Raw genomic sequence first — 23933 nt, 5'->3', positions numbered from 1 at the left:
TCTTAGAAGAATGTAGTAAACAATTAATAGAAAAAGTGGAAAATTTTGGAAAAACAAGATGGCCGCCGCACAAATTTCGTCGGTGTCTATCTCGGAGGCTATAAAAGATGGAAGAGTGGTTTCTTGGCAAAAGATGATCGGGGTCCGAAAGTCTACTCAGTGGTACAAACTCTGCATGCTCGCGGACCACTTAAGTGGTCCGCGCACCCACGCACCCTACTTTATTAACCTCAACTACCCCGTTTTTACAAAAAACAATATCGATGTCAATTTCAGGGTTTTCCAGGGTGCTGATTTTGGTAATGACATTCATTTCGAAATCCAAGATGGCGGACTTACATTTTCTAGAAAAAATTGAAATGGGTGTAATTTTATGGGTTTTTCGGGGTGAATTGTGTATCTTAATAAATAAATTTGGTTTTATATAATAAAGTTAACCTAACCACGTCACGCGAGCTGCTTTAGCAGCTCGCGCACCGAGCGAAACACTAGTTATTATACTATATATAGCTCGATTACCACTGACTGACTGACTCATTGACATAATTGTTCTCCTAGAAAGAGAAGGAAAATGATATAGTGATGTAGAGAAGATGTGTTTGGATTCGGGAACCCTCTGGGGAAAAATTATGACTTTTCGGAAAAACAAGATGGCGGTCGATGTGATTTTTGCAGCTCCGTTGTTTTCCAACCGATTTCGTTGAATTTTGCAATCTTTGAAGAAAGTAGTAAATGATTGATAAAAAAAGTAGAAAAAATTGGAAAAACAAGATGGCGGCCGAGCCGTAGCGTTTTCAAAATTTTGATTTTTCGACCCCGAACCGCGGCGCCACAGATCCAAGACGGGGTAGTCGAGGATAACTATTTTTTCGTGTTTCGCCCACGATTATCCTGTATTTTGACAAAACGGGAGTGGTTTTAAAAATTTCAAGATGGCGGCTGTCATGGCGGCCGTTTTGTTCGAGGTACGAAAAAACGCAATTTTAAAAGTTAAATATCTCAAAGTTGGCAACATCGGAGCGATTCGGCTTCTATGAAGCGGTTGTACGTATAGACTCGAGGTATAGATCGGTGGGAAAAAATTACCCCATTTTTCGGGAAATTTCGAGATTTTCGGGAAATTGTAAAAAATCGAAATACGCACTTTTAGCAAAATCCGAGTATGAGCGATTACGTGTTTTGCTCGTACAAATGACATTTGGGTATTTTTGTCACCGGAGACTGGCAACACTGGAATTTATCAAAGTAAAAGTGATTTTCGACACGGTCTTTTTCACGGTATCCCCTTTCGCGTGGGTGCGAGCGAGAGGAAAGATTGAAATGTGATCGGGAGCGGTATATCCTGTAGTTAATAGGAAAATTATGAAACCGTGTAAAATCTTTCTGTGAAACGAGTTGGCGGCCATTTTGTATTTTTTTTAATTTTTCGAATTTTTGATCACGTTTTTGAGGCAGTTGGCAACATTTTGGAAAGTCAATATGTATGAATCGATTGTTTATCTCGGCTGGCAGTATGGAGATATGCAACCGGTGTTGCCACTTTTGGGGAGATTTTCGAGAATTTCAACTAAGAAACTCCTGTAAAATTTTGTATGAAAAATTTTTTTTTCACTGATGGTGTCGTATAGAGAACAAAAACTTAGTAAGCCAAAATTATGGAGAGAGCTGATGATTGAGGATATCGGAAACGGGTGAAGGGCCCGCTTAAGGTATTGAAGATAGGTGGGGGGTGCTCGAGCAAATGTCATTCATGACGTCATCCAATTGCCAAAAAGCTGAAAAAAAATTCAAAATGGCGAAGAAAAGATGGCCGCCATACAAATTTCGCCGGTGTCCAGCTCGGAGGGCATAAAACATGGAAGTGTGGTTTCTTGGCAAAAGAGAATCAGGATCTAAAGGGCTACTCGATGAATAGAAAAAAAATTCAAAATGGCGGAATTTATTTTTCCATACATTTTGTATGGCGATTATGAATGTCTCATTCTCCTAGAAAGAGACGGAAAACGATACATTGATGTACGGGAGATATGTTCGGATGCACGATATGAGTAGGGGAAAATTATGAAATTTCAGAAAAACAAGATGGCGACCGACGTGATTTTTGCAACTCTTTTGTTTTCCAACCGATTTCGTTGAAACTCGCAATCTTTGAAGAAAGTAGTAAATGATTAATAGAAAAAGTTGAAAATTTTGGAAAAACAAGATGGCCGCCGTACAAATTTCGTCAGTGTATATCTCGGAGGCTATAAAAGATGGAAGAGTGGTTTCTTGGCAAAAGATGATCAGGGTCCGAAGGTCTACTCGGTGGAACAAACTCTGCATGCTCGCGGACCACTTTAGTGGTCCGCGCACCCACGCACCCTACTTTATTAACCTCAACTACCCCGTTTTTTACAAAAAATGATATGGATGTCGTTTTCAGAGTTTTCCACGGTGCTGATTTTGATAACGACATTTATTTTGAAATCCAAGATGGCGGACATGCAGTTTTTAAGAAAAAATTGATATGGGTGTCGTTTTGTGGGTTTTGCGGTGAATTGTGTATCTTAATAAATAAATTTGGTTAAATATAATAAAGTTAACATAACCACGTCACGCGAGCTGCTTTAGCAGCTCGCGCACCGAGCGAATCACTAGTTATACTATATATAGCTCAATTACCACTGACTCACTCATTGACATAATTGTTCTCCTAGAAAGAGAAGGAAAATGATATAGTGATGTAGGGGAGTTGTGTTTGGTTTCGGGAACCCTCTGGGGAAAAATTATGACATTTTAGAAAAACAAGATGGCGGCCGACGTGATTTTTGCAGCTCCGTTGTTTTCCAACCGATTTCGTCGAATTTTGGAAACTTTGAAGAAAGTAGGAAACGATTAATGGGAAATGTCGAAAAAATTGAAAAAAACAAGATGGCGGCCGAGCCGCAGCGTTTTGAAAATTTTGATTTTTCGACCCCGAACCGCGGTGCCACAGATCCGAGACGGGGTAATCGAGGATAATTATTTTTTTTGTATTCGCCCACGATTATCCTGTATTTTGACAGAACGGGAGTGGTTTTTAAAAATTCAAGATGGCGGCTGTCATGGCGGCCGTTTTGTTCGAGGTACGAAAAAACGCAATTTTAAAAGTTAAATATCTCAAAGTTGGCAACATCGGAGCGATTCGGCTTCTATGAAGCGGTTGTACGTATAGGCTCGAGGTATAGATCGGTGGGAAAAAATTACCCCATTTTTAGGGAAATTTCAAGATTTTCGGGAAATTGTAAAAAATCGAAATACGCACTTTTAGCAAAATCCGAGTATAAGCGATTACGTGTTTTGCTCGTGCAAATGACATTTGGGTATTCTTGTCACCGGAGACTGGCAACACTGGAATTTATCAAAGTAAAAGTGATTTTCGACACGGTCTTTTTCACGGTATCCCCTTTCGCGTGGGTGCGAGCGAGAGGAAAGATTGAAACGTCATCGGGCGCGGTATATCCTGTAGTTAATAGGAAAATTATGAAACCGTGTAAAATCTTTCTGTGAAACGAGTTGGCGGCCATTTTGTATTTTTTTTAATTTTTCGAAATTTTGATCACGTTTTTGAGGCAGTTGGCAACATTTTGGAAAGTCGACATGTATCAATCGATTGTGTGACTCAACCAGCAGTATCGAAATATGTAAACAGTGTTGCCACATTTGGGGAGATTTTCGAGATTCTCCCCAAAAACTCCTCCTGTAAAATTTTGTATGAAATTTTTTTTCCCACTGATGGTTTCGTATAGAAAACAAAAAAAAAATCGAGGAAAAATTTGGAAATAGCTGATGATCGAGGATGTCGGAGACGGGTGATGGGTCCGCTCAAGGTATTGAAGATAGGTGGGGGGTGCTCGACCAAATGTCATTCATGACGTCATCCAATTGCCAAAAAGCTGAAAAAAAATTCAAAATGGCGAAAAAAAGATGGCCGCCATACAAATTTTGCCGGCGTCCAGCTCGGAGGGTATAAAAGATGGAAGTGTGGTTTCTTGGCAAGAGATGATCAGGGTCCGAAGGTCTACTCGATTAATAGAAAAAAATTCAAAATGGCGGAATTTATTTTTACATACATTTTGTATGGCGATTATGAATGTCTCATTCTCCTAGAAAGAGACGGAAAACGATACATTGATGTATGGGAGATATGTTCGTATGCGCGATATGAGTAGGGGAAAATTATGAAATTTCAGAAAAACAAGATGGCGACCGACGTGATTTTTGCGACTCTTTTGTTTTCCAACCGATTTCGTTGAAACTCGCAATCTTTGAAGAATGTAGTAAACGATTAATAGAAAAAGTGGAAAATTTTGGAAAAACAAGATGGCCGCCGTAAAAATTTCGTCGGTGTCTATCTCGGAGGCTATAAAAGATGGAAGAGTGGTTTCTTGGCAAAAGATGATCAGGGTCCGAAGGTCTACTCGGTGAAACAAACTCTGCATGCTCGCGGACCACTTTAGTGGTCCGCGCACCCACGCACCCTACTTTATTAACCTCAACTACCCCGTTTTTACAAAAAATGATATGGATGTTGTTTTCAGAGTTTTCCAGGGTGCTGATTTTGATAACGACATTTATTTTTAAATCCAAGATGGCGGGCGTGCACTTTTTAAGAAAAAAATTGATATAAGTGTCGTTTTATGGGGTTTTCGGGGTAATTTGTGTATCTTAATAAAAAAAATCGGTTTAATACAACTCATAAACCTAACCACGTCACGCGAGCTGCTTTAGCAGCTCGCGCACCGAGCAAAACACTAGTTATATTATACTATATATAGCTCAATTACCACTGACTCACTGACTCACTCATTGACATAATTGTTCTCCTAGAAAGAGAAGGAAAATGATATAGTGATGTAGGGGAGTTGTGTTTGGTTTCGGGAACCCTTTGGGGAAAAATTATGACATTTCAGAAAAACAAGATGGCGGCCGACGTGATTTTTGCTGCTCCGTTGTTTTCCAACCGATTTTGTTGAATTTTGCAATCTTTGAAGAAAATAGTAAACGATTAATGGGAAATGTCGAAAAAATTGAAAAAACAAGATGGCGGCCGAACCGTAGCGTTTTCAAAATTTTGATTTTTCGACCCCGAACCGCGGCGCCACAGATCCGAAACGGGAAATTGAAACTTATAATTTTTTTCTGGTTTCGTCTACGATTATCCTTAGTTTTGACGGAATGGGGGTAGTTTTTAAAAATTCAAGATGGCGGCTGTCGTGGCGGCCATTATGTTAGAGGTACGAAAAAACGCAATTTTAAAAGTTAAATATCCCAAGGTTTACAACATCGGAGCGATTCGGCTTCTATCAAGCGATTGTACGTATAGGCTCGAGGTATAGATTGGAGGAAAAAAATTACCCCATTTTTTGGGGAAATTTCAAGATTTTCGGGAAATTGAAAAAAATCGAAATACGGACTTTTCGCAAAATCCGAGTATGAGCGATTATGTGTTTTGATCATACAAATGACATTTCGGTATTTTTGTCGCCGGAGACTGGCAACACTGGAATTTATCAAAGAAAAAGTGATTTTCGACGTGGTCTTTTTTTAGGAGCGATCGTTTCGCGTGGGTGCGAGCGAGAGGAGAGATTGAAACATCATCGGGAGCGGTATATCCTGTAGTTATTGGAAAAGTTGTTTTACGATGTAATTTATTTCTGCAAAACGAGTTGGCGGCCATTTTGTATTTTTTTTAATTTTTCAAAATTTTGATCACGTTTTTGAGGCAGTTGGCAACATTTTGGAAAGTCGATATGTATGAATCGATTGTGTGACTCAGCCGGCAATATCGAAATATAGAAACGGTGTTGCCACTATTGGGGAGATTTTCGAGATTTTCAACTAAGAAACTCCTGTAAAATTTTGTATGAAAAATTTTTTTTTCACTGATGGTGTCGTATAGAAAACAAAAAGTTAGTAAGCCAAAATTATGGAGAGAGCTGATGATTGAGGGTTTCGGAGACGGGTGGAAGGCCCGCTTAAGGTATTGAAGATAGGTTGGGGGTGCTCGAGCAAATGTCATTCATGACGTTATCCAATTGCCAAATAGCTGGAAAAAAATTCAAAATGGCGAAGAAAAGTTGGCCGCCATACAAATTTCGCCGGTGTCCAGCTCGGAGGGTATAAAAGATGGAAGTGTGGTTTCTTGGCAAGAGATGATCAGGGTCCGACGGTCTACTCGATGAATAGAAAAAAAATTCAAAATGGCGGAATTTATTTTTACATACATTTTGTATGGCGAATATTGAATGTCTCATTCTCCTAGAAAGAGACGGATAACGATACGATAATGTAAGGGAGATATGTTTTGGTGCGCGATGTGAGTAGGGAAAAATTATGACATTTCAGAAAAACAAGATGGCGGCCTATATGATTTTTGCAACTCTTTTGTTTTCCAACCGATTTCGTTGAAACTCGCAATCTTTAAAGAATGTAGTAAACGATTAATAGAAAAAATGGAAAATTTTGGAAAAACAAGATGGCCACCGTACAAATTTCGTCGGTGTCTATCTCGGAGAATATAAAAGATGGAAGACTGGTTTCTTGGCAAAAGATGATTAGGGTCCGAAGGTCTACTCGGTGGAACAAATCCTGCATGCTCGCGGACCACTTTAGTGGTCCGCGCACCCACGCACCCTACTTTATTAACCTCAACTACTCCGTTTTTACAAAAAATGATATGGATGTCGTTTTCAGAGTTTTCCAGGTTGCTCATTTTGATAACGACATTTATTTTGAAATCCAAGATGGCGGACATGCATTTTTTAAGAAAAAAATCGATATGGGTGTCGTTTTATTGTGTTTTCGCGGTTAATTTTGTATCTTAATAAATACTATCGTTTTAATACTTGTCAACCCAACCACGTCACGCGAGCTGCTTTAGCAGCTCGCGCACCGAGCAAAACACTAGTTATACTATATATAGCTCAATTACCACTCACTGACTCACTCATTGACATAATTGTTCTCCTAGAAGGAGACGGAAAATGATATAGTGATGTAAGGGAGTTGTGTTTGGTTTCGGGAACCCTCTGGGGAAAAATTATGACATTTCAGAAAAACAAGATGGCGGCCGGTGTGATTTTTGCAGCTCCGTTGTTTTCCAACCGATTTCGTTGAATTTTGCAAACTTTGAAGAAAATAGTAAACGATTAACAGAAAATGTAGAAAAAATTGGAAAAACAAGATGGCGGCCGAACCGTAGCGTTTTGAAAATTTTGAATTTTCGACCCCGAACCGCGGCGCCGCAGATCCGAAACGGGAAATTGATAATAATTATTTTTTTCTGGTTTCGTCTAGGATTATCCTGAATTTTGACAGAACGGGAGTAGTTTTTAAAAATTCAAGATGGCGGCTGTCATGGCGGCCATTATGTTAGAGGTACGAAAAATCGCAATTTTAAAAGTTAAATATCTCAAAGTTGGCGACATCGGAGCGATTCGGCTTCTATGAAGCGGTTGTACGTATGAACTTGAGGTATAGATTGGTGGGGAAAAATTACCCCATTTTTTGGGAAATTTCAAGATTTTTGCGAAAATGTAAAAAATCGAAATACGAACTTTTCGCAAAATCCGAGTATGAGCGATTATGTGTTTTGCTCGTACAAATGACATTTGCGTATTTTTGTCGCCGGAGACTGGCAACACTGGAATTTATCAAAAAAAAAGTGATTTTCGACATTGTCTTTTTTCAGGGACGATCATTTCGCGTGGGTGCGAGCGAGAGGAGAGATTGAAACGTCATCGGGAGCGGTATATCCTGTAGTTAATAGGAAAGTTGTAAAATTATCTAATTTGCTTCTGCAAAAAGAGTTGGTGGCCATTTTGTATTTTCTTCAAATTTTCCGAAATTGTGATCACGTTTTTGAGGCAGTTGGCAACATTTTGGAAAGTCGACATGTATCAATCGATTGTGTGACTCAACCAGCAGTATCGAAATATGTAAACAGTGTTGCCACATTTGGGGAGATTTTCGAGATTTTCCCCAAAAACTCCTCCTGTAAAATTTTGTATGAAAAATTTTTTTTTCACTGATGGTTTCGTATAGAAAACAAAAAAAAAATCGAGGAAAAATTTGGAAATAGCTGATGATCGAGGATGTCGGAGACGGGTGGAGGGTCCGCTCAAGGTATTGAAGATAGGTGGGGGGTGCTCGACCAAATGTCATTCATGACATCATCCAATTGCCAAAAAGTTGGAAAAAAATTCAAAATGGCGAAGAAAAGATGGCCGCCATACAAATTTCGCCGGCGTCCAGCTCGGAGGGTATAAAAGATGGAAGTATGGTTTCTTGGCAAGAGATGATCAGGGTCCGAAGGTCTACTCGATGAATAGAAAAAAAATTCAAAATGGCGGAATTTATGTTTCCATACATTTTGTATGGCGAATATTGAATGTCTCATTCTCCTAGAAAGAGACGGAAAACGATACAATAATGTAGGAGAGATGTGTTCGGGTGGGGGAGGCGAGTAGGGAAAAATTATGACATTTCAGAAAAACAAGATGGCGACCGACGTGATTTTTGCAACTCTTTTGTTTTCCAACCGATTTCGTTGAAACTCGCAACCTTTGAAGAAAGTAGTAAACGATTAATAAAAAAAGTGGAAAATATTGGAAAAACAAGATGGCCGCCGTATAAATTTCGTCGTTGTCTATCTCGGAGGCTATAAAAGATGGAAGAGTGGTTTCTTGGCAAAAGGTGATCAGGATCCGAAGGTCTACTCGGTGGAACAAACTCTGCATGCTCGCGGACCACTTTAGTGGTCCGCGCACCCACGCACCTACTTTATTAACCTCAACTACCCCGTTTTTACAAAAAATGATATGGATGTCGTTTTCAGAGTTTTCTAGCGTGCTGATTTTGATAACGACATTTATTTTGAAATCCAAGATGGCGGACATGCACTTTTTAAGAAAAAAATTGATATGGGTGTCGTTTTGTGGGTTTTTGTGATGAATTGTGTATCTTAATAAATAAATTGGGTTATTAAATATAATAAAGTTAACATACCCACGTCACGCGAGCTGCTTTAGCAGCTCGCGCACCGAGCAAAACACTAGTTATTATTTATACTATATATAGCTCGATTACCACTCACTCACTCATTGACATAATTGTTCTCCTAGAAAGAGACGGAAAATGATATAATGATGTCGGGGAGTTGTGTTCGGTTTCGGGAACCTTCTGGGGAAAAATTATGACATTTCGGAAAAACAAGATGGCGGCCGACGTAATTTTTGCAGCTCCTTTGTTTTTTAAGGGACTCCGTTCAAACTCGCAACTATTGAAGAATGTAGTAAACGGTTAACAGAAAATGTGGAAAAAATTGGAAAAACAAGATGGCGGGAAAATTTTTGATTTTTCGACCCCGAACCGCGGAGCCACAGATCCGAGACGGGGTAATCGAGGATAATTATTTTTTTTGGTTTCGCCCACGATTATCCTGCATTTTGACAGAACGGAAGTGGTTTTTAAAAATTCAAGATGACGGCTGACATGGCGGCCGTTTTGTTCGAGGTACGAAAAAACGCAATTTTAAAAGTTAAATATCTCAAAGTTGGCAACATCGGAGCGATTTGGCTTCTATCAAGCGATTGTACGTATAGGCTCGAGGTATAGATTGGAGTAAAAAAATTACCCCATTTTTTGGGGAAATTTCAAGATTTTCGGGAAATTGTAAAAAATCGAAATACGCACTTTTAGCAAAATTCAAGTATGAGCGATTACGTGTTTTGCTCGTACAAATGACATTTGGGTATTTTTGTCGCCGGAGACTGGCAACACTGGAATTTATCAAAGTAAAAGTGATTTTCGACACGGTCTTTTTCACGGTATCCCCTTTCGCGTGGGTGCGAGCGAGAGGAAATATTGAAACGTCGTCGGGCGCGGTATATCCTGTAGTTAATAGGAAAATTATGAAACCGTGTAAAATCTTTCTGTGAAACGAGTTGGCGGCCATTTTGTATTTTTTTTAATTTTTCGAAATTTTGACCACGTTTTTGAGGCAGTTGGCAACATTTTGGAAAGTCAGTATGTATGAATCGATTGTGTATCTCGGCTTGCAGTATGGAGATATGCAACCGGTGTTGCCACTTTAGGGGAGATTTTCGAGATTTTCAACTAAAAAACTCCTGTAAAATTTTGTATGAAAATATTTTTTTTCACTGATGGTGTCAGATAGAAAACAAAAACTTAGTAAGCCTAAATTATGGAGAGAGCTGATGATTGAGGATATCGGAAACGGGTGAAGGGCCCGCTTAAGGTATTGAAGATAGGCGGGGGGTGCTCGAGCAAAATTTAAAATGGCGAAGAAAAGATGGCCGCCATACAAATTTCGCCGGCGTCCAGCTCGGAGGGTATAAAAGATGGAGGTGCGGTTTCGTGGCAAAAGAGGATCAGGATCCAAAGGTCTACTCGATGAATAGAAAAAAAATTCAAAATGGCGGAATTTATTTTCCCATACATTTTGTATGGCGAATATTGAATGTCTCATTCTCCTAGAAAGAGACGGAAAACGATACAATAATGTAAGGGAGATGTGTTCGGGTGGGGGAGGCGAGAAGGGAAAAATTATGACATTTCAGAAAAACAAGACGGCGGCTGACGTGATTATTGCAACTCTTTTGTTTTCCAACCGATTTCGTTGAAACTCATAATCTTTGAAGAAAATAGTAAACGATTAATAGAAAAAGTGGAAAATTTTTGAAAAACAAGATGGCCGCCATACAAATTTCGTCGATGTCCATCTCGGAGGATATAAAAGATGGAAGAGTGGTTTCTTGGCCAAAGATGATCAGAATCCGAATGTAAGGTTATTTTTAAAAATTATTTGAGTTGCCAAAAATAATATAAAATTATTAATTTATCTAATGCAGGTAGTTTGATAAAATCGATATTTGGCTCATTCGATGTCATACAATCTGTTGCTAGGCGGCCAACAAGATTGAACTTGCATAAATACGGGTGTTTCGAAGGTTTTAGTTTAGTCTCCTTCTGAGATTCCGAGCGATATCGCATATTTTCGGTATTTGGATTGTGAACTGAATAATTAGATGTTGTGATAGCAATCACGCTCTAATTAAATTATTTATTTTGGCATTAGTTTGTTTAACAACCATTATACATTTTAAACCAAATTACATATATACTGAGCTTTTACGAGAGAAAAATTAATAGATAAGTATCCTTGGAATAAAAATTTAAAATGGCAGGAGACACTGAACAGCTTCTAAAGGCTCTTGAAAAAATGGAAGAAAAAATTACAAAAAACATTAACAACAATATTGATCAAAAATTTGAACGTCTTACTAAAGAACTCCAAGATATAAAACTTACAAATAAAGACCAGGAGAAAAGAATATCTCTGATTGAAAGACAACTAAGGGAGAAGAACCTTATATTTTTTGGAGTACCTGAAGGAGAAAAAAGTTATGAAGAGCTAGAAATCAAAATAGTAGGTATCATTAATAAGAAAATGGAAATAGAATGCAGTTCTAGAGATATTGAAGCTGTCCAGAGAATCGGAAAGAAGGAAATAGATAAGATAAGACCAGTAAAGATTACCTTTGTAAGACTAGGAACAAAAATAAAAATTTTAAAACTCAAAAAGTCCCTAGAGAGTTCCAGTATATACATAAAACACGATTACCCGCAGAAAGTGTTGGAAATCAGAAAAACCTTAAAAGAGCAAGTAAGAATAGAAAAAGAGCAAGGAAATAAAGCAGTCATTAAATACGATAAAATTATTGTAACGAAAAACACCGAAAGCTCTAAAAATAAACCAAATTTTGGTCAGAAACGACCGCTAAACATCACTCCACCACAGACAAAAAATACGGAAGAGAGTCGAAACGAGCTTATTCCTAACGCTGATATGCAAACAAATAAAAAAAATAAAACAATGTCCTACGGAATACGCCAGTATACACAAAACAGAAATAAAGATAATACGACACCAGAAAATCAATAGCAACTAATTCAAAGACCAAAGCCAAAAAACACGAGCAGCATAGAAAATAGCACAACTATAAACAGAGCAAATAAAAAATCTCCCCCAGAACGGCTTGTCACCGCGGGGGCAGTAGACAAAAACCCTCCACCAAAGAAAAAATACTACATTGCCACTTTCAATGTTAGATCGTTGGCGAACGAAGATAGAGTCATACAACTAGAGCATGCGATATCACAAATAAAATGGGATATTATAGGACTCTCCGAAGTACGCCGTCTGGGCTATAAAATAGAAGATAGAGGTGAATACATGCTATATAGCTACGGAGAAACGAAGGGGGAAAAGGGTATTGGTTTCTTGATAAGGAAACAAAATCAACTTAAAATATTAGACTTTATAGGTTTAACCGAGAGAGTGGCTCTACTAAGAGTAAAAATCGAAGACCTGATTTACTCAATCATACAAGTATATGCACCTACATCCGAGGCTAATGACAATGACATTACTTATTTTTATCAAGGCTTACAAAATGCAATTGAAAAATGCGACAAGCACATTATCTGTATGGGAGACATGAATGCAAAGATAGGACAGACCAATCAAAACATCAGCTATGCTTTGGGTTTATACGGATATGGTAACAGAAATGAAAGGGGCGAACAGTTTATTGAATTTTGTCAGCAAAATAAGTTAAAAATAATGAACACAGTATTTAAAAAACCACCCCAACTAAGATGGACTTGGGAGTCACCGAACGGACTTACAAGAAACGAAATCGACTTCTTTACGACAAACGTACCCAAGTCGATAGAAAATGTTAGTGTCCTTAGTAATTTCAAGTTTCCCAGTGATCATAGAATGGTGAGAGGTACTATCAATATTTTCCATAATAAGCCATCAAGACGTTGTTATAATAAAAAAGCAGCTAGATATGTTGATAGAGAAAAACTAAAAGCAACCCTTTCAAGAAAAATCAGTGCAATAATCTGGGAAAGCACCGAAAACCCTATAGAAATGTATAATAATATAGAAAAAATTATTATTGACAGCTCAAATATATCTAAAATAACCAGTAGAGAAAATAAAAGACAATTTATCATAACCAAGGAAGTCGAAGACTTAATAAGTAAAAGGCATATATTAAAGAATAAGCATAACAAAACGACAAAAGAAAAGAAAGATTTAAGCATACTATATAGAACTATAAATAAAAAAATAAGACAAAATACCAAAATGTATAGACTAGATATCATAAAGTGCCTACTGGAAAAGACTGGAGCAGTAAAAAAGGTAAATAAAAAGCTGAATACAACTAAATCACTCATGCCCCAAATAAAATCAGTAACAGGCTCTACCGTCACAAATAGAGATGGAATCATGCAGGTAGCCACCCAGTACTATCAAACTCTATACAGTCAACAATACCAAGAAAATGAAACCGAATCAGAAGCAAATGTCAATGAAGACCCAGTACCACTGTTTATGGAAAGCGAGATAGAGCTATCGATTAGTAAATTAAAGCAAGACAAGAGTCCAGGGCCAGATGGTATCAGCAACGAGTGTATTATCGCTGGAAAGGACATTCTTGTGAAACCACTTACGAAACTCTTTAACATGATTCTAAAGACAAAAAAGCTACCATGGCAATGGGCATATTCGGAAATTACACTTATTTATAAGAAAGGTGACCCGAAGCAAATATGTAACTATAGACCTATCAGTCTTACATCATGTCTATACAAAGTATTCTCTACCTCGTTGCTACGGCGCATCACAAAAGCTATAGATGAAAGCCAAGGAATAGAACAGGCAGGCTTCATTCAGGGTTTTTCAACAATCGACCATATACATACATTAAAGAATATAATAGAGAAGTACAAGGAATATGGAAAACCCTTATATATCGGATATATTGACTATTCCAAAGCTTTTGACTCTATATCACACAAGGATATCTGGAGAGCTCTGGCTGAACAAGGTGTCAATAAAGGATACATAGACATCATAAAAGAACTCTACCGGAAAAGCACGTCCAGTATACGTTTAGACAGAGTTGGTAAACCATTTAGATTGGAACGAGGTGTCAGACAGGGTGACCCGCTTTCTTCGAAGCTGTTTATTGCTGTACTGGAAAGCATATTTAGAGAATTAAGCTGGGAGAGCACCGGAATAAAAATACATGGCAAATATCTATCACACCTCAGATTTGCGGATGATATTGTGCTGCTCTCCGAAACTGCGGATGATCTACAGAATATGCTGATAGCACTCAATTCACAAAGTGTTAAAGTGGGACTCCGAATAAACCGTGAAAAAACAAAAGTGATGACCAACTCAGAAAGAAAATGCATACAGATAGAGAAGGTCGAAATAGAGTATGTCGACGAGTACATATATCTTGGACAACTTATTTCTCTCGAAAACTCCTCCATCGATAGAGAGATCGAAAGACGTGTCACAAATACGTGGAAGAAATATTGGAGTATGAAGGAGATTTTCAAGGGAAACCTTCCAACAAAAATTAAAACTAAAGCTTTAGAGACTTGTTTACTTCCATGTCTTACTTACGCATGCCAGTCTTGGCCTCTCTCCATCAAAACGATTAAAAAAATAAGAACATGTCAGAGAGGATTAGAGCGAAGCTTAGTTGGTTTAAAACTGAAGGACCGTGTGAAATGCTCTGAAATAAGGCGACAAACTAGAGCAAGAGATGCCATCAAACAAATTCTAAGACTTAAATGGAGATGGGCAGGCCATATTCAAAGGTGCCAGGATGAAAGGTGGACGAAAACCGTGACTAACTGGTATCCTTTGAATTGGAAACGAAGGCCTGGAAGGCCAATAAAAAGATGGGATGATGACATCGCAAAAATTGCGGGAAGGACATGGAGTACTTTAGCTAGAGATAGATGCACATGGAAAGAAATGGAGGAGGCTTACACCGCTACAGGCGGTCCTTACATGTAAAAATAAAGAGCAAGCATGTTTATTAATAGAAATAAATGTAAATATCATAGGATTAACTAGGTTTAGAAAAATAAATGTAAGAAAAAAATAATACTTTTTAAACATAGTTATAATAGTTTTATAGAGTTAAGAAATAATTAATGTAAGGAATCAAATAAAGCTTTTATTATATTATTATTATATTATTATTATTATAGTTTGTTTAGATTAAAACTCTCGGATAACCTTACACATTCAACTTGTGTTTTTTTGTGTTGGTTTTGGAGAGGACATTCCAATAATTCGATAAAAATATTTAAATAATACCTGCTTTTCTGAGTGACGCCAATACGAAGGTCTACTCAGTGAAACAAACTCTGCATGCTCGCGGACCACTTTAGTGGTCCGCGCACCCACGCACCCTACTAAATTATTATCTTCAAATATTCTGCTTTTTCAAATAATATATGGATGTTGTTTTTAGGGTTTTCCAGGGTGCTTATTTCGATACTGACATTCATTTTCAAATCCAAGATGGCGGACATGCCCTTTTTAAGAAAAAAATTGGTATGGGTGTCGTATCATGGTGTTTACGGGGTGAATTGTGTGTCTTAATAAATAAATTTGGTTTAATATAATAAAGTTAACCTAACCACGTCACGCGAGCTGCTTTAGCAGCTCGCGCACCGAGCAAAACACTAGTTATTATACTATATATAGCTCGATTACCACTCACTCACTCATTGACATAATTGTTCTCCTAGAAGGAGACGGAAAATGATATAATGATGGAGGGGAGTTTTGTTCGGTTTCGGAAACCCTCTGGGGAAAAATTATGACATTTCGGAAAAACAAGATGGCGGCCGACACGATTTTTGCAGCTCCGTTGTTTTCCAACCGATTTTGTTGAATTTTACAATCTTTAAAGAAAGTAGTAAACGGTTAATAGAAAATGTGAAAAAAATTGGAAAAACAAGATGGCGGCCGAACCGTAGCGTTTTGAAAATTTTGAATTTTCGACCCCGCACCGCGGCGCCACAGACACGGTATCCCCTTTCGCGTGGGTGCGAGCGAGAGGAAAGATTGAAACGTCATCGGGAGCGGTATATCCTGTAGTTAATAGGAAAATTATGAAACCGTGTAAAATCTTTCTGTGAAACGAGTTGGCGGCCATTTTGTATTTTCTTCAAATTTTCCGAAATTTTGATCACGTTTTTGAGGCAGTTGGCAACATTTTGGAAAGTCGACATGTATCAATCGATTGTGCGACTCAACCAGCAGTATCGAAGTATGTAAACAGTGTTGCCACATTTGGGGAGATTTTCGAGATTTTCCCCAAAAACTCCTCCTGTAAAATATTGTATGAATTTTTTTTTTTCACTGATGGTTTCGTATAGAAAACAAAAAAAAAATCGAGGAAAAATTTGGAAATAGCTGATGATCGAGGATGTCGGAGACGGGTGAAGGGTCCGCTTAAGGTATTGAAGATAGGTGGGAGGTGCTCGAGCAAATGTCATTCATGACGTCATCCAATTGCCAAAAAGCTGAAAAAAAATTCAAAATGGCGAAAAAAAGATGGCCGCCATACAAATTTCGCCGGCGTCCAGCTCGGAGGGTATAAAAGATGGAGGTGCGGTTTCTTGGCAAAAGACGTTCAGGATCCAAAGGTTTACTCGATGAATAGAAAAAAAATTCAAAATGGCGGAATTTAATTTTCCATACATTTTGTATGGTGAATATTGAATGCCACATTCTCCTAGAAAGAGACGGAAAACGATACATTGATGTATGGGAGATATGTTTGGATGCGCGATATGAGTACGGAAAAATTATGACATTTCAGAAAAACAAGATGGCGGCCTATATGATTTTTGCAACTCTTTTGTTTTCCAACCGATTTCGTTGAAACTCGCAATCTTTGAAGAAAGTAGTAAATGATTAATAGAAAAAGTGGAAAATTTTGGAAAAACAAGATGGCCGCCGTACAAATTTCGTCGGTGTCTATCTCGGAGGCTATAAAAGATGGAAGAGTGGTTTCTTGGCAAAATATGATCAGGATCCGGAGGTCTACTCAGTGAAACAAACTCTACATGCTCGCGGACCACTTTAGTGGTCCGCGCACCCACGCACCCTACTTTATTAACCTCAACTACCCCGTTTTTACAAAAAATGATATGAATGTCGTTTTCAGAGTTTTCCAGGGTGCTGATTTTGATAACGACATTTATTTTGAAATCCAAGATGGCGGACATGCACTTTTTAAGAAAAAAATTGATATGGATGTCGTTTTGTGGGTTTTTGTGGTGAATTGTGTATCTCAATAAATAAATTTGGTTAAATATAATAAAGTTAACATAACCACGTCACGCGAGCTGCTTTAGCAGCTCGCGCACCGAGCAAAACACTAGTTATACTATATATAGCTCGATTACCACTGACTCACTGACTCATTGACATAATTGTTCTCCTAGAAAGAGACGGAAAATGATATAATGATGTAGGGGAGATGTGTTCGGATGCGGGATTCGACTGGGGAAAAATTATGACATTTCGGAAAAACAAGATGGCGGCCGATGTGATTTTTGCAGCTCCGTTGTTTTCCAATCGATTTTGTTAAATTTTGCAAACTTTGTAGAAAGTAGTAAATGATTAACAGAAAATGTCGAAAAAATTGGAAAAACAAGATGGCGGCTGAGTCGTAGCGTTTCAAAATTTTTGATTTTTCGACCCCGAACCGCGGCGCCACAGATCCGAGACGGGGTAGTCGAGGATAACTATTTTTTCGTGTTTCGCCCACGATTATCCTGTATTTTGACAGAATGGGAGTGGTTTTAAAAAATTCAAAATGGCGGCTGTCATGGCGGCTGTTTTGTTCGAGGTACGAAAAAACGCAATTTTAAAAGTAAATATCTCAAAGTTGGCAACATCGGAGCGATTCGGCTTCTATGAAGCGGTTGTACGTATAGACTCGAGGTATAGATCGGTGGGAAAAAATTACCCCATTTTTTGGGGAAATTTCAAGATTTTCGGGAAATTGAAAAAAATCGAAATACGGACTTTTCGCAAAATCCGAGTATGAGCGATTATGTGTTTTGATCATACAAATGACATTTGGGTATTTTTGTCGCCGGAGACTGGCAACACTGGAATTTATCAAAGTAAAAGTGATTTTCGACACGGTCTTTTTCACGGTATCCCCTTTCGCGTGGGTGCGAGCGAGAGGAAAGATTGAAACGTCATCGGGCGCGGTATATCCTGTAGTTAATAGGAAAATTATGAAACCGTGTAAAATCTTTCTGTGAAACGAGTTGGCGGCCATTTTGTATTTTTTTTTATTTTTCGAAATTTTGACCACGTTTTTGAGGCAGTTGGCAACATTTTGGAAAGTCGACATGTATCAATCGATTGTGTGACTCAACCAGCAGTATCGAAATATGTACACAGTGTTGCCACATTTGGGGAGATTTTCGAGATTTTCCCCAAAAACTCCTCCTGTAAAATTTTGTATGAAATTTTTTTTTTCACTGATGGTTTCGTATAGGAAACAAAAAAAAAATCGAGGAAAAATTTGGAAATAGCTGATGATCGAGGATGTCGGAGACGGGTGAAGGGTCCGCTCAAGGTATTGAAGATAGGTGGGGGGTGCTCGACCAAATGTCATTCATGACATCATCCAATTGCCAAAAAGCTGAAAAAAAATTCAAAATGGCGAAGAAAAGATGGCCGCCATACAAATTTCGCCGGCGTCCAGCTCGGAGGGTATAAAAGATGGAGGTGCGGTTTCTCGGCAAAAGAGGATCAGGATCCAAAGGTCTAATCGATGAATAGAAAAAAAATTCAAAATGGCGGAATTTATTTTCCCATACATTTTGTATGGCGAATATTGAATGTCTCATTCTCCTAGAAAGAGACGGAAAACGATACGATAATGTAGGGGAGATATGTTTTGAAGCGCGATATGAGTAGGGAAAAATTATGACATTTCAGAAAAACAAGATGGCGGCCTATATGATTTTTGCAACTCTTTTGTTTTCCAACTGATTTCGTTGAAACTCGCAATCTTTGAAGAATGTACTAAACGATTAATAGAAAAAGTGGAAAATTTTGGAAAAACAAGATGGCCGCCGTACAAATTTCGTCGGTGTCTATCTCGGAGGCTATAAAAGATGGAAGAATGGTTTCTTGGCAAAAGATGTTTAGGGTCCGAAGGTCTACTCGGTGGAACAAACTCTGCATGCTCGCGGACCACTTTAGTGGTCCGCGCACCCACGCACCCTACTTTATTACCCTCAACTACCCCGTTTTTACAAAAAATGATATGGATGTCGTTTTCAGAGTTTTCCAGGGGCTGATTTTGATAACGACATTTATTTTGAAATCCAAGATGGCGGACATGCCTTTTTTAAGAAAAAAATCGATATGGGTGTCGTTTTATGGTGTTTTCGCGGTGAATTTTGCATCTTAATAACTCGATTCGGTTTAATACAATAAAGCTTAACATTACCACGTCACGCGAGCTGCTTTAGCAGCTCGCGCACCGAGCAAAACACTAGTTATTATACTATATATAGCTCGATTACCACTGACTCACTGACTCACTCATTGACATAATTGTTCTCCTAGAAAGAGACGGAAAATGATATAGTGATGTAGGGGAGTTGTGTTCGGATTCGGGAACCCTCTGGGGAAAAATTATGACATTTCGGAAAAACAAGATGGCGGCCGAGGTGATTTTTGCAGCTCCGTTGTTTTTCAACCGATTTTGTTGAATTTTGCAAACTTTGAAGAAAGTAGTAAATAATTAACAGAAAATGTGGAAAAAATTGGAAAAACAAGATGGCGGCCGAGCCGTAGCGTTTTCAAAATTTTGATTTTTCGACCCCGAACCGCGGCGCCACAGATCCGAAACGGGGTAATCGAGGATAATTATTTTTTCAGGGTTCGTCTACGAATATCCTGAATTTTGACGGAAAGGGAGTGATTTTTAAAAATTCAAGATGGCGGCTGTCGTGGCGGCCATTATGCTAGAGGTACGATAAAACGCAATTTTGAAATTCAAATTTTTCCCAGTTGACGACGTCAGAGCGTTTCGGCTTCTATCAAGCGATTGTACGTATAGGCTCGAGGTGTAGATTGGAGGAAAAAAATTACCCCATTTTTCGGGAAATTTTGAGATTTTCGGGAAATTGTAAAAAATCGAAATACGGACTTTTCGCAAAATCCGAGTATGAGCGATTATGTGTTTTGATTGTACAAATGACATTTCGGTATTTTTGTCGCCGGAGAGTGGCAACACTGGAATTTATCAAAGAAAAAGTGATTTTCGACGTGGTCTTTTTTCAGGGGCGATCGTTTCGCGTGTGTGCGAGCGAGATGAGAGATTGAAACGTCATCGGGAGCGGTATATCCTGTAGTTAATAGGAAAATTATGAAACCGTGTAAAATCTTTCTGTGAAACGAGTTGGCGGCCATTTTGTATTTTTTTTAATTTTTCGAAATTTTGATCACGTTTTTGAGGCAGTTGGCAACATTTTGGAAAGTCAATATGTATGAATCGATTGTGTATCTCGGCTGGCAGTATGGAGATATGCAACCGGTGTTGCCACATTTGGGGAGATTTTCGAGATTTTAAACTAGAAAACTCCTGTAAAATTTTGTATGAAAAATTTTTTTTTCACTGATGGTGTTATATAGAAAACAAAAAGTTAGTAAGCCAAAATTATGGAGACAGCTGATGATTGAGGATTTCGGAGACGGGTGAAGGGTCCGCTTAAGGTATTGAAGATAGGTGGGGGGAGCTCGAGCAAATGTCATTCATGACGTCATCCAATTGCCAAAAAGCTGAAAAAAAATTCAAAATGGCGAAGAAAAGATGGCCGCCATACAAATTTCACCGGTGTCCAGCTCGGAGGGTATAAAAGATGGAAGTGTGGTTTCTTGGCAAAAGAGAATCACGATCCGAAGGTCTACTCGATGAATAGAAAAAAAATTCAAAATGGCGGAATTTATTTTTCCATACATTTTGTATGGCGATTATGAATGTCTCATTCTCCTAGAAAGAGACGGAAAACGATACATTGATGTATGGGAGATATGTTCGGATGCGCGATATGAGTAGGGGAAAATTATGAAATTTCAGAAAAACAAGATGGCGACCGACGTGATTTTTGCAACTCTTTTGTTTTCCAACCGATTTCGTTGAAACTCGCAATCTTTAAAGAATGTACTAAACGATTAATAGAAAAAGTGGAAAATTTTGGAAAAACAAGATGGCCGCCGTACAAATTTCGTCGGTGTCTATCTCGGAGGCTATAAAAGATGGAAGAGTGGTTTCGTGGCAAAAGATGATCAGGGTTCGGACCTTCGGAGGTCTACTCGGTGGAACAAACTCTGCATGCTCGCGGACCACTTTAGTGGTCCGCGCACCCACGCACCCTACTAAATTATTATCCTAATTTTTAAAAAATAATATGGATTTAAAAGTTAAATATCCCAAAGTTGGCAACATCGGAGCGATTCGACTTCTATGAAGCGGTTGTACGTATAGACTCGAGGTATAGATTGGAGGGGAAAAGTTACTCCATTTTTCGGGAAATTTCAAGATTTTCGGGAAATTGTAAAAAATCGAAATACGGGCTTTTTGAAAAATCTAAGTATGAGCGATTACGTGTTTTGCTCGTACAAATGACATTTGGGTATTTTTGTCGCCGGAGACTGGCAACACTGGAATTTATCAAAAAAAAAGTGATTTTCGACATTGTCTTTTTTCAGGGACGATCATTTCGCGTGGGTGCGAGCGAGAGAAGAGATTGAAACGTCATCGGGAGCGGTATATCCTGTAGTTAATAGGAAAGTTGTAAAATTATCTAATTTGCTTCTGCAAAAAGAGTTGGTGGCCATTTTGTATTTTCTTCAAATTTTCCGAAATTTTGATCACGTTTTTGAGGCACTTGGCAACATTTTGGAAAGTCGACATGTATCAATCGATTGTGTGACTCAACCAGCAGTATCGAAATATGTAAACGGTGTTGCCACATTTGGGGAGTTTTTCGAAATTTTCCCCAAAAACTCCTCCTGTAAAATTTTGTATGAAATTTTTTTTTCCACTGATGGTTTCATATAGAAAACAAAAAAAAAAATCGAGGAAAAATTTGGAAATAGCTGATGATCGAGGATGTCGGAGACGGGTGAAGGGTCCGCTCAAGGTATTGAAGATAGGTGGGGGGTGCTCGAGCAAATGTCATTCATGACGTCATCCAATTGCCAAATAGCTGGAAAAAAATTCAAAATGGCGAAGAAAAGATGGCCGCCATACAAATTTCGCCGGTGTCCAGCTCGGAGGGTATAAAAGATGGAGGTGTGGTTTCTTGGCAAGAGATGATCAGGGTCCGAAGGTCTACTCGATGAATAGAAAAAAAATTCAAAATGGCGGAATTTATTTTCCCATACATTTTGTATGGCGAATATTGAATGTCTCATTCTCCTAGAAAGAGACGGAAAACGATACGATAATGTAGGGGAGATATGTTTTGAAGCGCGATATGAGTAGGGAAAAATTATGACATTTCAGAAAAACAAGATGGCGGCCTATATGATTTTTGCAACTCTTTTGTTTTCCAACCGATTTCGTTGAAACTCGCAATCTTTAAAGAATGTAGTAAACGATTAATAGAAAAAGTGGAAAATTTTGAAAAAACAAGATGGCCGCCGTACAAATTTCGTCGGTGTCTATCTCGGAGGCTATAAAAGATGGAAGAGTGGTTTCTTGGCAAAAGATGATCAGGGTCCGAAAGTCTACTCGGTGGAACAAACTCTGCATGCTCGCGGACCACTTTAGTGGTCCGCGCACCCACGCACCCTACTTTATTAACCTCAACTACCCCGTTTTTACAAAAAATGATATGGATGTCGTTTTCAGAGTTTTCCAGGGTGCTCATTTTGATAACGTCATTTATTTTGAAATCCAAGATGGCGGGCGTGCACTTTTAAAAAAAAAATTGATATAGGTGTCGTTTTATGGGGTTTTCGGGGTAATTTGTGTATCTTAATTAAAAAAATCGGTTTAATACAACTTATAAACCTAACTACGTCACGCGAGCTGCTTTAGCAGCTCGCGCACCGAGCAAAACACTAGTTATTATACTATATATAGCTCGATTACCACTCACTCATTGACATAATTGTTCTCCTAGAAAGAGAAGGAAAATGATATAATGATATAGGGGAGATGTGTTCGGGTGGGGGAGTCGACTGGGGAAAAATTATGACATTTCGGAAAAACAAGATGGCGGCCGCCGTGATTTTTGCAGCTCCGTTGTTTTCCAACCGATTTCGTTGAATTTTGCAATATTTGAAGAAAATAGTAAACGATTAATAGGAAATGTCGAAAAAATTGAAAAAACAAGATGGCGGCCGAGCTGGAGCGTTTTCAAAATTTTCATTTTTCGATCCCTAACCGCGGCGCCAATGATCCGAAACGGAGAAGTCGAGGATAATTATTTTTTCGTGTTTCGCCCACGATTATCCTGTATTTTGACAAAACGGGAGTAGTTTTTAAAAATTCAAGATGGCGGCTGTCATGGCGGTCGTTTTGTTCGAGGTACGAAAAAACGTAATTTTAAAATTCGAATATGTCAAAGTTGGCAACATCGGAGCGGTTCGGCTTCTATGAAGCGATTGTACGTACAGGCTCAAGGTATAGTTTGCAGGAAAAAAATTACCCAATTTTTAGGGAAATTTCAAGATTTTCGGGAAATTGTAAAAAATCGAAATACGCACTTTTAGCAAAATCCGAGTATGAGCGATTATGTGTTTCGCTCGTGCAAATGACATTTAGGTACTTTTGTTACCAGAGACTGGCAACACTGGAATTTATCAAAGTAAAAGTGATTTTTGACACGGTCTTTTTCACGGTATCCCCTTTCGCGTGGGTGCGAGCGAGAGGCAAGATTGAAACGTCATTGGGAGCGGTATATCCAGTAGTTAATAGGAAAATTATGAAACCGTGTAAAATCTTTCT

General features: G+C 38.5%; 1 protein-coding gene across 1 annotated transcript; it reads left to right on the top strand.

Annotated features, from left to right (window-relative positions):
- Positions 1-11221: 11221 nt before the first annotated feature.
- Positions 11222-11986, top strand: LOC123879856 (putative leucine-rich repeat-containing protein DDB_G0290503). The gene has a single exon (XM_045927746.1). It carries the CDS (start codon positions 11222-11224, stop codon positions 11984-11986), a length of 765 nt encoding a protein of 254 aa, XP_045783702.1.
- Positions 11987-23933: the final 11947 nt, after the last annotated feature.

The sequence above is a fragment of the Maniola jurtina genome, chromosome W (genome assembly GCF_905333055.1).
Source record: "Maniola jurtina chromosome W, ilManJurt1.1, whole genome shotgun sequence".
NCBI classification, from domain to species: Eukaryota; Metazoa; Arthropoda; class Insecta; order Lepidoptera; family Nymphalidae; genus Maniola; species Maniola jurtina.
This window is presented reverse-complemented; position numbering and strand designations above follow the sequence as displayed.

Excerpts from the sequence above, each read along its gene's own strand:
- LOC123879856 (XM_045927746.1), top strand. The coding sequence starts at position 11,222 with ATGGCAGGAGACACTGAACAGCTTCTAAAGGCTCTTGAAAAAATGGAA.